The sequence below is a fragment of the Manacus vitellinus genome, unplaced genomic scaffold (genome assembly GCF_001715985.3).
Source record: "Manacus vitellinus isolate BGI_N305 unplaced genomic scaffold, ASM171598v3 scaffold_7_pilon, whole genome shotgun sequence".
In the NCBI taxonomy this organism is placed as follows: Eukaryota; Metazoa; Chordata; class Aves; order Passeriformes; family Pipridae; genus Manacus; species Manacus vitellinus.
This window is the reverse complement of record NW_021940813.1, coordinates 28,193,125-28,207,141: the sequence shown is the minus strand read 5'-3', so window position 1 is coordinate 28,207,141 and position 14,017 is coordinate 28,193,125. Positions and strand designations below refer to the sequence as shown.

The following is a 14,017-nucleotide window of genomic DNA, read 5'->3' as shown; positions in this document are numbered from 1 at the left end:
TATTTCCTGAATGTTCTGTTATTTTGCTAGGGTTTATTTCCTCATTTTTTACATACATATTCTTGCAGGTGGCAGTGGTTTACCAAAGGCTTCTCCAAGCAAGATGGATGTTTCCAGCAATATCAGCATTTCCCACACAGTTGTTGACAGTGATGGCTCTGACAGGTAATTTTTATATTCTCTAGGCAAATACCGAGCATCTAGAAAAGAAGATTGTGAACTATTAATGGCATTTTGAAGGGAGTGACAGAATTCATTCTGGTTACTTTTTTTTAAGCTATTTTTTAAAGCCTGAGCACAGCATCTCTCACGTTGTGTAAAAGTTTAGAAATTGCAAGTGACTCAAAACTAGAAAGAAGGATGTTCTACATGTGATAGGAACTTCCCCTTACACAATCTTGTGTTCTCAGGCATTCGAACAATGAGAAATCAGCTTGGCTCTCTCAGTACTGAAGAGTGTGTACCAAGGTCTCTTGAAATAGTTCACAGGAAGAATATCTTGCTGTACAGCAATACCTTTCACTCCCAATTTTAACACCAAGATCAGAACTATCAGTGGGCTTTGTGTTCTGAGTAGGAGCAGAATACAGCTACACTCAGTCACGTTCCCCAAGGCACGTGTATTTTCTGGCATATTTTGGCAGTGAATCCTGATCTCGCTTGTAAAAAACAGTGTCTGGTTATCTTTGTGGAATAGGTAAGAGACTTGAATTCAATATTGAATTCAAGCTTCAATATGCAAAGGAATTGTTTTTCTGAGTGAAGTTGGGTGGGGAAGAGAGGGTGTTTGTTTTTGTGAATGTTTCTCACGGGTTCCAGTTAACTCATGTTAGTTTCAAGAAGCTTGCCCACAAGCCAGAGCATGAGCATTTGTATCCCTTCTGAGTGGCTCTAATTTTTACCTGCTTGCCAAAAAAACTGCGCTATGGCTTGGACCCTGTGAGTTTGCTGAAAAACTGTTCAAAAGAACCACTCTCAAGTTTGTGTTTATGCTCAATCTACAGATTAAAGAGCACTGTGTCTGTATTACTGTGTTGCTCCAAGGTGGGTGTATACACAGGAAAATGGTATTTCACTGAGATCCCTTATGAAACAAAAATAAGCTGATTTCATAACTCTCAATCACCATTAAATACATATATGGTTAAGTATATACACACACTTGTACATATACATTTGTACATAGATCAGTAACTTAATGTTGTCAATAGTACTTTGTTAATAAGTTGTGTATTGCTTTCCTGTTACTCCATAATATGTAGTTCGGGTTTGTGGAGTCCTATCAGCAATCCCAGCAGTCCCGATTTCACGCCTCTCAACTCATTCTCTGCATTTGGACATTCTTTTAATTTAACTGGAGGTGAGTTTTCCTTTTCAGATATTGTTCCATATTCAAATACAGGTAAAGAAATGGTGTATCTCCATTGCATAGTCTTAAGTGCAGACAGCATTCCCATCCTCACACCTAAAAGGGAAGACTGTGTAGGAAAGTGTGTTAAGAATTTGGTGATATATTCTGTGTTTCAGTCCAGAGAAAGTGTTAGTGGAAATTCTTTGAGTGTTTGATGGCCTGGAAATGCTTGGGTTTGGAATTTCTGATATTTGAATTTTTTTCTTAGTCTTTTCCCCTCCCTCCACCCCTCCTCCAAAGCTTTACTGTAGGTCTCACAAGAGTGCCAATAGGCCTGTGGTTTCCTGAGCATAAAGACCAGCATATAAAACCATTGCTCTGTAAGTGAGGCAATGGCCCCAGATGACCTGCTGCTTTCCTCTTGTGTTTTCCTCCAGTATTTGTATAGCTGTACAATGAACTGATGCATACTAAGCCCAGCAGTCAATTCCTGTATTTAAATATTTAGGTAAACCTTTAGTAAATGACACGGAGATGGGCAGGCGGGCTATATTGCAGGGCATGGATGCTCTGTGTACTTGGGAAGATTTCCATACGGTATTTGGGGATCCATGGTGTGTTTTAAGGCAGCTGCAAAAGATGATAAGCAAAGCAAACTGTGGCATCTGCAAAATGGATAGTGTGTCGACTGAAAAATGCTATCTACCAAAAAAGTTGTATGTCTGCTGAAAAATGCAAACAATGGCAGATGCTGCTGCTGTGGAGTTTTTTCATCTTCATCAGCAACCCTTGGCACCAGTGACTCTGAGGGACACCAGTAAGAGCCTGGGACCAGTTCCATGTGCAGGGAAGAGGCGAGCTGGGACTGCTGGTGCTGCCCTCTCCTTTTCATAGCAGAGATGGGGATGGGGCACCACCAGTGTTGCCTCCTACCAGGAGTCACCTGGGAAGGGAGTGCTGTGAGGCCAATGAATGCTGCCACTACTAGAGGCTCCTTCAGCCCAGTCACCTGCTCCACCTGTAGTTACCTTGTTACCAGGAACTGCTAGGACTCTCAGTATTGCTGCATCCACAGTTGAGTGTGTCCACAATCCCTTAGGCTTGTACTGAATTATACACAGCAAGTGTTTAACCCTTTTTCCACCATAACCGTGACTAACTTTGTAGCCACTGTCTGATGTCAGCCAGGTGACATGAGATCTGTATTACTGTGTGACCTCTTCTAATCTCACTGCAGCAGGACCTGCAAGAAAAGTATGGGGAATGACTGTGAAGAGTGTTATTCTTGGAAAAAGAGTAAGAGTAATGTACTCAGTTTTATTTCATTTTATTTTTAGAGGTTTTTAGCAAACTTGGTTTAGCTCGATCTGCGTATGGGCAGGATGTTCAGAGAAACTGGAGTGAATTCAATAATGTTCCATCATCCATCTGGGATCCTTCAGCTACAGACTCTGTACCCTCCTGGCCAACAAGCTCGAGTTCCCCAACTCATACGACTGCAGTAAGTATTCAGTCCAAATACAGTGTTTTATTACTGTTACCAACTTGTTCTGTATCTCCATCTAATTTAATTCAGAGGATTTGGGGGTGAAAAAAATAAACTGAAGAATAAAGGAAGAGGGAATTTACACATACTCATCTTTGTGTAGTTAAGTTGATATGGCTGTCGGACAAAGTCTGCCTGCTTGCAGATGATGAATCCATGTACACTGGATATTTATATTCACATAAAAATACTTCTTACGAGAGCATCTTGCGGCACTTAAAGTGTATTCCATTTCAGGATTTTAGAAAGAGGTGTTCTGCTCCTGTGCAGTGGCTGGGCACTGGCTCAGTCACTTCTAGTTTGAGGGACAGTTGCAAATTAGCCAATATGATAACTTTCAGACTTTGATTCTGCTTTCTGAATCCAGCATTGCACCTGCTTGTAAATTAACAAAACATCCCCAAAAAGCTTATCTAAAAGACCTTAAATATATTCTTTTCAGCTTAGAAAAAACACTAAAGGACTGAGCATAAAGTGAAGTCTTTAAACTGACTACTAATTTTGATGGAAATCTCGAGTATAGAAAAAGAAGAAAAAAACCCACCTTTTATGGGTTGTAGCACTACACTGTCATCCTTGTGCCATCCTTCTGTCAGACTAAAACTTAGACTGCAACAGCTGCCTCCACTGCCAGCAGAAATCATTCTTCATGTTGACTTCTGAAAATGTTTTTGTAGTGAGTAATAGGCAGTGTTTACTTCACCTGGGAGCAGTTCAGATGGAGTGGGGGGGGGGGCAGGGGAAGCCGAAGAAGGTCACACAGCTTCTTATATACACAGACTCACTGATCCTGCCCTTGTCATGTGGTTACACTGGAGCTGGAACCTCTCTAAAACTATGTAAGGAGAGTTTTTTGCTTTTTGGTCACATGGAGGGCAGGTTTCATCAGCATTTGATGGAAGGAGGGCTTGAGGACAACCGGAACAAGCTCTCTAGCTCCTAACTCCTATTTCCTGTCTGCTTCTGAAAAATATTTGGAAGTGTGCTTCAGGAAGCATTGAGACAGAAGCCAAGACAAATGGTATAGAAGAATTGTCAGTTACTCCCTTTAAATTCTTTGATTTAGGGAGGAGACATTTTAGGAGCTTATTCAAGGAGAAGGTCACTTAATAAACAAGAAGCAGCAAACTGACTGAAACATTCAAAACCTTTCTAATAACAGTGATTTTTTTCAAATGCTTATGGCAAGCCAGAACGGGAAAGCTTAGCTTTTCCTATTACTGGGCCTCCCTGCTCTAAGTGCTCAATAAGAGAGCAGGTACCAGGCCAGGGCCCTGCCCTTTCCTCTGTTCTGGCACAAGAGCCAAAGCCATTGTTGCAAACAGCACTTAGACAGTGGCTGTTGTGTTACCCTCTTTTCTAGGAAGGTTTCGGGGGGGTTGATTTTGATTGTTTTCCTTCCTTATTCTAACTCCTGCTTTCCCCTTTTCTGCACAACTGTGCTTCTATACTAAATAGCATTTGACTTCTGGGTCCTGTCTCCCCTCAGCCTTGGCTGCATTGCTGTGGTACTTTTATCCAAGTTTCTTTCTAAGCACATTCCCCTACTCCCCTTTTCTCTGTTTCCCCATGTGTAGTTCTGCCTGCCAGCCACTTTTTATCTTCCTCTACCAGCTTTCAAAGGGCATATCAGGCACTCTTCTTTTCTGCTTCTTTCCTGGTTGCTTCTGATTTATTTCCCATAATAGGGTGGACCTTTAGTGTGTTAGGGTTTGTGCCTGTGCAGCAGAGTGAGTGTTTCCTGCTGTAGGCTTAGTAGCCTAATGCTTGTATAGCTTAAATATAACCATTTATTTGTGTGACAGTAATACACTGTCACCCTGATTTGGCTCAGTTTCTCAGTGACATCAAAGAGTCCTAATGACATTGGCTGGGTTAACCCCCGAGTAATGCTCAAAGCTGCCAGCTCTTGGTAGCAATGCTCCAGCCCTTGGTAGCAAATTCTGTGAGGACCCTTTGATATTGTGTTAGCGTCCAAGCCATAGCAGGTATGATTAGATTGAGCCTATCTTCTTCATTCCAGGGGAGAGAATAAAAACCTGAAATGAAGAAATTTTCAGAGTCTACCTTGTTTTCTTTCCTAAAGAGATTTTAATTTAAATCTCCAGATGCAGAGAACACTGATACTGGTTAACCTTTAGTGTGTGTTTTCTAGAGGCGGAGATCTTGGGAAGAGGTGCCCTATCTCTCCCCCTAGTGAATCCAAACACAAGGATGTTTGTACCTTAACAGCAGTTACTCAACAAGTCCACTGCCTTTGGGATGTATCAAGTTTACTGTATATTTGCAAATGAATTTACAGCATATGTACATTAAATCTGTTGACACTGAGATATGTGGTGTGCTAAGCCTACATGTGGCAGGTTCTCTGCTAATATTAGCATGAAAGTTATGCTAGCCTTTCCCATCTCTGTCTTTGGCTGTTTCTGGGTATCACTTTCCCCCACACCACGGGTTAGGTTCCTCTGCTGGTTGCTTGCTACTGTTTGGCCTTTAATAAAGCAGTTGACAGAACCTGGGCCCTGTTCGTTCCTGCATGTATTCTCTAGGCTTTCTGTACCTGTCCTGTGCATCCCAAATGCATTTGTGACATGATGCAGCACACCTGCATCTGCACCGTGACCACATCAGAGGCTTCCAAGTGTCTTGAGCCAGGACAAACTTACTGGAACTCAGTGATAAATGGCTAGGTCTCCTATCCCCTCTCCCCTCATCTGGAAAAGTTTTGGATGGGGGGAAAAGTATATACTGGGAATATGGGGGAGTAACAGTGGGGCTGAACACAGGTAGCTTCATCCAAAACAGAAATGTCTGAATACAGGGAGATAAGTTTGCAAACAGCTGGAAAAGAAAAAAAAAAATCATAAAAAGACTTTGCTGTTACCTTCCATTGCAACTTGAATTTGTTGGTTTTTCAAGACTTGAACCGTATTTATCTACCTCATTCTAACTAGGTTGTTTAAGCTTGAGTGTTCTGGCCCTTGTGTGTTTAAAGCTTGAATACTCATAGTGCTTAAATTAGCAATGGTATGGGGATGTAAAAGCTCAAATGAAAACAGCCTAAAAGCCTATGATGTGACTGCACTCTGCAGGGAAGCTCCCAAATGTGTTCAGTTACATAGTAATGTGGTTCCTGTGGGAAAGCTCTCCTAAAGGGAGTTCAGAACTCCATGTTGCAGGGAAGACAGGAGGGGTTCCAGAGCAGGCTTGCTGCTGCTGCTGCTGCTGCTCAGATACTTTTCTTTCAGGGGGGCTGTAAACAAGGTGAAAATAGAGGTTACCAAACTGCCACTTACCTGGCTCTGTCTTTACTGCAGTCAATCCTTGGCAACCCCAGTGGCCTGTGGTCCACCACTCCGTTCAGCAGTTCCATTTGGTCAAGTAACCTCAACAGTGGCCTTCCTTTCACCACTCCAACAAACGCGTTGTCAGGCATCGATCTCATGGGTAGTGAAAACTCCTCTGCTGCTCCTCCGCCACCTGCTGCTGCCACCGTTGCCAATCCTGCTGAAGACATGGGACAGACCTACAATCCTTGGAGAATTTGGAGCCCAACGATTGGAAGAAGAAGTTCAGATCCTTGGTCTAATTCACACTATCCTCATGAAAACTAAAGTTAAGTAAAAGGAAAGAACTCTTATACAGGTCACGATACAATTCTGAATGCAAATTTTTGAAACATCATTTTCAGGCCGTTGCTGGTCATTGCTTCCCCCCCCACTCCCCCTGTCAGTCATGCTTTCATCATTTGCTCCTTTCTAAAGTCTGTCCTGCAATATGGTAGTGTGAGATTGCAGATAAGCTTGAAAAAGTCTGGGTGTGGTCACAAATCCCAACTACAGCTGAAACCTGTAAATATGAACAGTTTCACTGGTTTCATATTTTACCATCCACCATCTTTAGGAAACAATTTGAACTATAAAATGGTCCTGGCATGCAATACTTTTATGAAAAGTACTGGTTTGGTTTTTTAAATTTTTTCCAGTGTTATCCTCCAAGTTCTAATTTAAAATCAAAAAGCACTTTGTGCTAAAATGCAGAGTATTTTTTTAAAATAAGGCTTTGTTAACACAGGTTGTAAGAATGTAAAAAGGAAAAAAAATCAACAAAAAATACCAACAAATCCAACACAAAACCTTAAGAGCAAAGTGGCTGAATGTAAGAGCATTCTGTTGAGACTGTAATACACTTTGTGCTGTTTGTACATTTGTAAACCTGAATGCATTTTTAAGTTGAACTGAAATGCACACAGCCAAGACTTGTGGAAGAAACAAGATACCTTGTGCATTTCTTACAGATACAACTTTGGGTTGTACTTTAAAATAAATACTGCTTTTTTCAAGGTTTGTGTGCTATAGCTCTGTTCCTCACATGTTTTCTGGACTTGTGCATGCATGACTCTCCTTGGTGTTGCCTTTAGGCCAAAATCTACTGTGCACAGGGCCTGCGTTTCCAGAAGCTTCCCTACAGAGGGGACCTGGCTTCTCAACAGCGTGGGTTTGTATCATAGCAGAGAATAGAAACTCTTCAAGGTTACACAGTGCCATGCTCTTGAAAATCCACCAGATAGCAAAAACCTGGAAAAATGTCTGTGCTGTTTTGAGTTTCCAATTATGAGGCATAATAGCAGCTGCTGCTGTTTATGTTACACCCATACCTTTATAACACTGTTCATGCATAGGTCTGAACAAGAACATTGCTATTCTTAGATATAATTTATCTGTCCCTTTAAGGTGCCTGTTTCCTTTCATTAACAGTAGGGCAAGCCCCAGTGACTGCGTATATTCCTCTGAGCTAAAGCCAAGTAAAAATGAACCCTTCCATTACCAGAAAGAATTAAGAGACTAACAACATAAAATTACTCATGACTCAGTGGCTCTGCTTAAAATTTACAGCAGCAGATTTTTATCAGAATCCATCCTTCAAAAGAGTAAGAACAGTATATTTTAATTAATATTGCTTGTAGCATAAAGGTTTTGTGTGCAATGAAATGAGTGTCTTATTTATTTAACCAAGTGAGCCCTTTTCCAGTTTGCATTATGTAAACAAAATCTCTACAACTGTCAGACTGCTGGCTTCTTGCTGCTACCAGCAGAAGCTTGAAGATAAAGATCTCTCAAATAAGAACCTGCTGGAACTCCTTTGTTCTTAAAATTTGGGTATTTCTAGAGCCGTGCAGGGTCATGAAATGTTCAACTTGGATTTGTATGCAATTTCCTTCTGAGTAACTGAGTCTCCTACTGCATGAAAATGAAGGGAAAATAAAGAATTAGTAGTTAAGCTCCTGACATGCCAAGGCCTGCTGCTCTGTAAATGGAACTTGGGAAGATAACTAGCAATAACTTCAAGGTGAAAGGAGCTGCTTAAGGTCATGTGCCACTTCTTTCCCAGCAGGTGTTTGCATTGGAATTGATTCTGTGGAGGGTAGAAGCAGAAATGGATTCTGAGATACTAATAGTCTGCAGTGGTTTAATTAGGGAGGACAGGAAACAAAAATTCTGGTTTAAAATCCCTTTTGAACAAGACAAGGCAAAACACAAGTCATTTAGACTTCCCCCCCAAAAAAACTGTGAGATGTTGCCTTGTGATATTGCAAGTAACCTGATCCACCATTAGAATATTCTTAGTTCTTGTTTTGGAAGAGCTTCCCTTTGAGCACCAATTAAACATTAAGTTCTGAGGTGAAACCACCTGAACTATCAATATCTTTGACACACAGCTTTCAGTTTCCTAAGAGAGGAAAAAACATGTCTTTCTCCCAAAGAAAATATCCAAGGCCTAAAAACCTCCTGAGTGTCCTATTTTCCTTCTCCAGGGTTATTTTGGAAAGCACCTTTACTTTCTTATGCCTAGTTACAGAAAGCAAAAGAGCTGCCTTAAAATGACAGTTGTCACTGACAGAATTTAGGTGAAATAAAATCTGGGCAAAAGTTTGGTATAACTAAAGAAACCTCTGAGGTGGTAAGTACATGTCCAAGATGGCTTTTGCTGCCTTCTCCTGAGGTATGTACTCACCAGCTTTTATGGTATAGTCACTCTTTACATGCGTTGAAAACTCATATTAAGAGGGGGTGAGGTGGTAATGAGACAGAAGCATCCACAATCAGAATAATAGGACAGAGCTCGTATGATGGGGTAAAAATAAAAGAAAATTATATTTTTGACAAAGCATATGCAAAGTCTTACATAAAAATCTACATGGGGTTGAAAACATTGCAGCATCCTGGGAGGACAACCTGAATACAGGGAGATCTAAGGTCAAAAGCTTGACAGCAAAGGTGACTGTTCTCACAGGCAGAGTGAAGAAGACAGAAGCTCAGACATGAGGGAAGTTCTGTCTGGAGTAAAAAAAACAGAGGAAAAAACACCTCAGAGTGCTCAGAAGACAGACTGTCCTGAGCACCAGGGAGCTAACAGAGCTTAGGATAATTTAAACATTTCTTCAGAGTAGAATCGGGGCCAAACTGCCATGAGTCAACTCTACTCTTCCAGACCTGGAAGCTACTGAGAGTGCAAAGTTCCCAGCAAGGAAGAGAAGCGATTACTGTTAATTTTGGTAATTATTTTGGTGCTTCTAAAGAGCAATTCTATTCTGCTAACATTAAGAAATAGACATTAAAAGCCTAAAAAGTTTCTGGCCTGTTACTAAAACCAGGAAGCCTGAGGTAGGTAATTATGGCCCTAACATGTGAAATCAGTTTAATTATAATGAGCTGTATTTCCAGAAGTTCTTGAAAGGCATTAGAGATTTTGTTAAAGTGTAAGACTATATCAGAATGGGATATAAAATTCCAGTCAAAGAAAAGTTAGTGTTTGTTTCACAGATGCAGACACTTGGAATGAAGCAGTATACCAATGAGCAGGTCTGGGTCCAGCCCTGGCCACAGCTCTGTCAGCAGTGGTACATAATGTAGCTTGGCCACTGCCCTGTAAGAGAAACACCAAACTGGGGAAAACCCTCGGAGGATCTAGGATGCAGAATGTGAGTAAACAACAGGTTCTCACCACTGGAGCATCATGGTAAAATTGTACTGAAGTTGTCCACTGCACTTCAGCTGACAATGAACTGTGCCTGACTAAATAAGTAAAATTGAGTGCCCAAAGTAAGAAGCTCTCTGTCACTGAAACCATTTCACCCAGAGTGCTGTTTTCACACTAAATACAGCTTTGAGTGGGCCTTGTCTGTTTCCCCAAACTGTAATTATGAGGAAGTTTTCTGAGCTCCAGTGTTTCAGCCTCATGAAACCACAATTTCAGCTGAGTCAGTTCATTAGAAGAGAGCCACATGCTGGGATTGAAAATAACCCAGCTTCTACTGCATGGTTGGTGCAGCTGGAAGAGTGTCCAGTCACCTCATGTTAAACAGGTTCTGCTTCAAAACTGAGTCTTTTGCCCAGTGCTTGTTTATATCTAACACCACTGAAGGACAGGCTTTATGCTCAACTGGTGTTTTAGTCACATAAATACTAAAGGAGTCTTCAAGATGACTGGATCAGCACACTCTTCAGCAGCCCTCCAAACACAACAGCTAACCATGCTTACTGCTGCTAGTGTGCTGTGTTATCTAGCAGCAAGCAGAGCATGACTTTTTTAATGTGTGTATACAGATATATATATATAAAAGAAAAAATCAAATATCCAGAAAGCAAAGCCCCAAGCATCTGTGGGAGCCAGAGAAAATATAATGAAATACTAGCCTAAACTCTGGGAAACTAATAGAAATTAGGCGTCTTAAGAAGCAATGAAAACCCTAATATCACAATATTTGCTGAAACACAAGGATTGGCATAAACAAAACTTTTTTTTCTTTTTTTTTTTTTTTAACCAAGAAAAATGCAGAAAGCAGAAGGAAATGCCAATAAAGATTTTATGGCCCCCTAATAAAATCCCCTTGAGGTGTTTCTGTCAAGCTGGAATCTCCAGTGGTCCTTCAGGAAGGACGTGTATCTGAGACTGACTCAAATATTTGCTTCACAATGGCACAAAGAGAGCAAAATCCAGTGTCATTAATACTGTGGGACCTTCAAGGGTTACACTGACTCTCTCCCGAAATTTTACAAGTTAACACTCAAGTAGTCCCTGAGTGGCGGCAGCGAGTGGGATGTTCTAACACTGCAGTAATGGGATTCACATGGGACTCTTGCAAGCTGTGAAAAATCACAGTTCAATTCTTTGCCCTAAACAAGATGGGATCTGGAGCCTGTCATTCTACAAGAGACAAAAGACACTGGTTGGGAAGGGCATGAAGGGGGTGAGGTGGGTGGAGAGATAATTCTAGAAAAGAGGTACAGACTGCCCATTTTATAATTCTGGGGCTAATAAAATATTCCCAAGGGGGGGGAACAATCCAAACCAACCAAACAAAAAACAACAAAACATAAAAAAAGCACCCCAAAAACCACCACAACCAGTTACCTGTTCTGATAAGTTTCCTGAGTGTTTTTAGTACGGGTCCATGGCAGGACAAAATCACTTGTTTTAGCTTAGTTCCAAGGAACTGTCTGGGAAGCACCTGGAGCAGCTTCTGCCTCTCCCAGGATCACTCAGTGGCACATTCTGGAGTTGCTGTCATGGAAGACAAGACTCCCTGAGAGAGGACATTAACCTGCTTTACGGCACTGTAGAAGACAACAGAGGCTCGGGAGGACGGCTCACTGCCTCTCGAGGGAAATACACACAAGCTGGAATCAGGAGACTATAATGCCTTCTGGAAGGGGAAAGGACTTTCAGCCCCTTCAGCTTTACATTGCCATCCTCCTGCTATACCTTGTCCTTATCAACAGTTGATGATTTTTCTGGCCTAAATGGTTCTATGATTCTACGTTTCTGTAACAGATGATTCCTTTCTCTGAAGCAGCTGAATGCAGCAGTTTAAAGAAATACTCCAAAAGGATAAGTCATCACAGCTAAAACATCCATGCTACAACAGTCAGCACAACTGAATATCTAATGATTATGCAAGAGTTTAATTTCAGATGTGCAAATATGGGAGCTGGCCACTGGCTGTGAGTTGAAACCATGGTTCCAGGTACGTGGAACGAGAATGAGCTGTAATGTGTGCTGACTTAGTGCCCTTACATCCATCAACTGTATGCAAAAATCCATATGGTGCAGTTATTAGAACAATAAAAACTGCATATTGCTTAAGTCAGCAGGTTCAGCACCAGAAAGCATCAGAAAATAGATGGTATTTTTACTTTAATGGAGCCTCCTTGTGAAAAGTCACTGATTTGGTCTATACAGCAATATTAACTCGTGAGGAAAAAAAGGCTTTCAGGAACTCTGATTAAATCGGCACACTGGAAAACACTTCCCCCAACTCAATAAATTTGAGTAATGCCATTTCTTCCCTTTGCAGAGTGAAGAATGAGTTTCCTACTATTTGGATAAACAGCACCCCTCTGTGGCTACGAGCAGCATTCTGGCCGTCACAGCAGTGCCTGCTGGCCTTCCGATTTCCACTACGGCTTTCCCTGACACCTAGAAAACAAAATCCCAGCTACAATAGTAACAGTTTGCTTTAATACATTGTGCTTTGGGAAAATTAACACTCCTTTCCCCACCTCCAGACTATACAGCTACCATTGCTCAACAGGAATGCACTAAAAGTCCTAAACCAAGAGGAACTGGAAAGTTCTTGCAGTTCAACGGGGAAAGTCCACAAATTGGGGAACAGTTAGTCATACCAGGCTTTTACTCCTCTTCAAGCATAGTTTCACAACATGCCAGACAAGCCTAATGCAATAAAACTAGGTATTCCTGTATTTATTTTAATATTTCTTTCATCAAACTTTCTAAAATGAACCACTATTCTACATGCTTTCAGTGTATGTCTTTTTCTGTATCTGCTCATGTAACAAAATTAGTTCTCCAATATTGAATCTCTTTAACTGTGATATTCTGTACATGTTCAAGACACTCAGCTCTTCCAATTCACACAGGACATTTTTACAACTCATTTCTACACCTGCACTTAAGAAATTTTATGTGGTTATTTTGTATTTTTGTTCAAATCTCCAAACACATGCATTGGCTCTCCCCTGCTCTCTTTCCATCCACTTTATCCATGTGAAAGGCCTTTGCTGAGCTCTTTTCCAGGGTTCAGCATCCTCTCCCCTTAAGAGTATTTCAGTTCTTATTGTTTGTGCTGTCCCACTAACTAGTTTCAACCCCAAAGCTCTGCTGCACCCCTGCTCTCTTCCAGGTTGCATCGGGAGCCCTGTGGAAGATTCCCTCATAGTAGAGGAGCATGCCTGTAGCAAATGTGGGTAGAGCCCTTCCCAAATCTGCGTTGGCGAAGCCCAGCCATGAATATATATGTACACACACACACACACAAAGACTCATGCAGATGTATTTTTTATTTGCAATTTAGGAATTCTTACCTGTCAAGCATCTTCTCTTTCTGCATTTTGAATGAAAGCAGCATGGGTTTTTATCTTCCACTGTTTTTCTTTCTGTGTAACTAGAAAAACTAACTCATGGAGCTCCACCTGTGGTCCTCAGTCCTCTTTCACACAAATAAAATTGTATTTGGCAGTTCTCAAACACTCAGTGGCAACAGAATTACATTTTTATGTTCCATTCTTCACATTTTACAGAAATCAGAGTGCTCTGAATTATTGTGTTACACTATTATATAAATTTTACTTAACTTGAAATCAAAATGACAATCAACAATGACAACCTATCGCTGCTGAAAAACAGCCCAACTGCTAAAGCTGCTGGAGGGATGAGTTGCCTGAAGGGGAAGCAGCAGTAGAGAAGGAATTCTATTAATGGAAGGAAGAGGGGAAAAAACAGATAACAAAGCTCAGGAAGGCCTTATAGAAGATTAACAGAGAAAGTATATAAAATTAGAAAGAAAAATACTTTATATTGCTTTTTTATTTAGCTGTTGCTGCTGAATGTGTAGCATGTGGGACAAACTGGTGCCTGACTTAACTACAGAAAACTGATAGCAGCTGTAAGTAACTACTTCCTGACTTGAACATCTGTGCAAAATGTCTCCCCACACAACTTGGCTTAATATATTCTGCAACAGACAAAAGAGTATCAAGTCAAGGAACCTGAAAGTGTTTATTTTCATTTGCCACAAACACATTAAAAGTAAGACACCA

The 14,017-nt window shown here is 41.1% G+C and overlaps 1 protein-coding gene across 1 annotated transcript in view; it reads left to right on the top strand.

Annotated features, from left to right (window-relative positions):
- TMEM131 (transmembrane protein 131) overlaps positions 1-7,239 on the top strand; it is a 73,821-nt gene extending 66,582 nt beyond the window's left edge. Inside the window, exons 37-40 of the mRNA XM_018084200.3 lie at positions 69-165; positions 1,263-1,360; positions 2,689-2,852; positions 6,215-7,239. Coding sequence (XP_017939689.1) covers positions 69-165; positions 1,263-1,360; positions 2,689-2,852; positions 6,215-6,511 — 656 coding nt within the window. The 3' untranslated portion in view covers positions 6,512-7,239. The remainder of the gene's footprint in view (positions 1-68; positions 166-1,262; positions 1,361-2,688; positions 2,853-6,214) is intronic.
- The last annotated feature ends 6,778 nt before the right edge of the window (positions 7,240-14,017 follow it).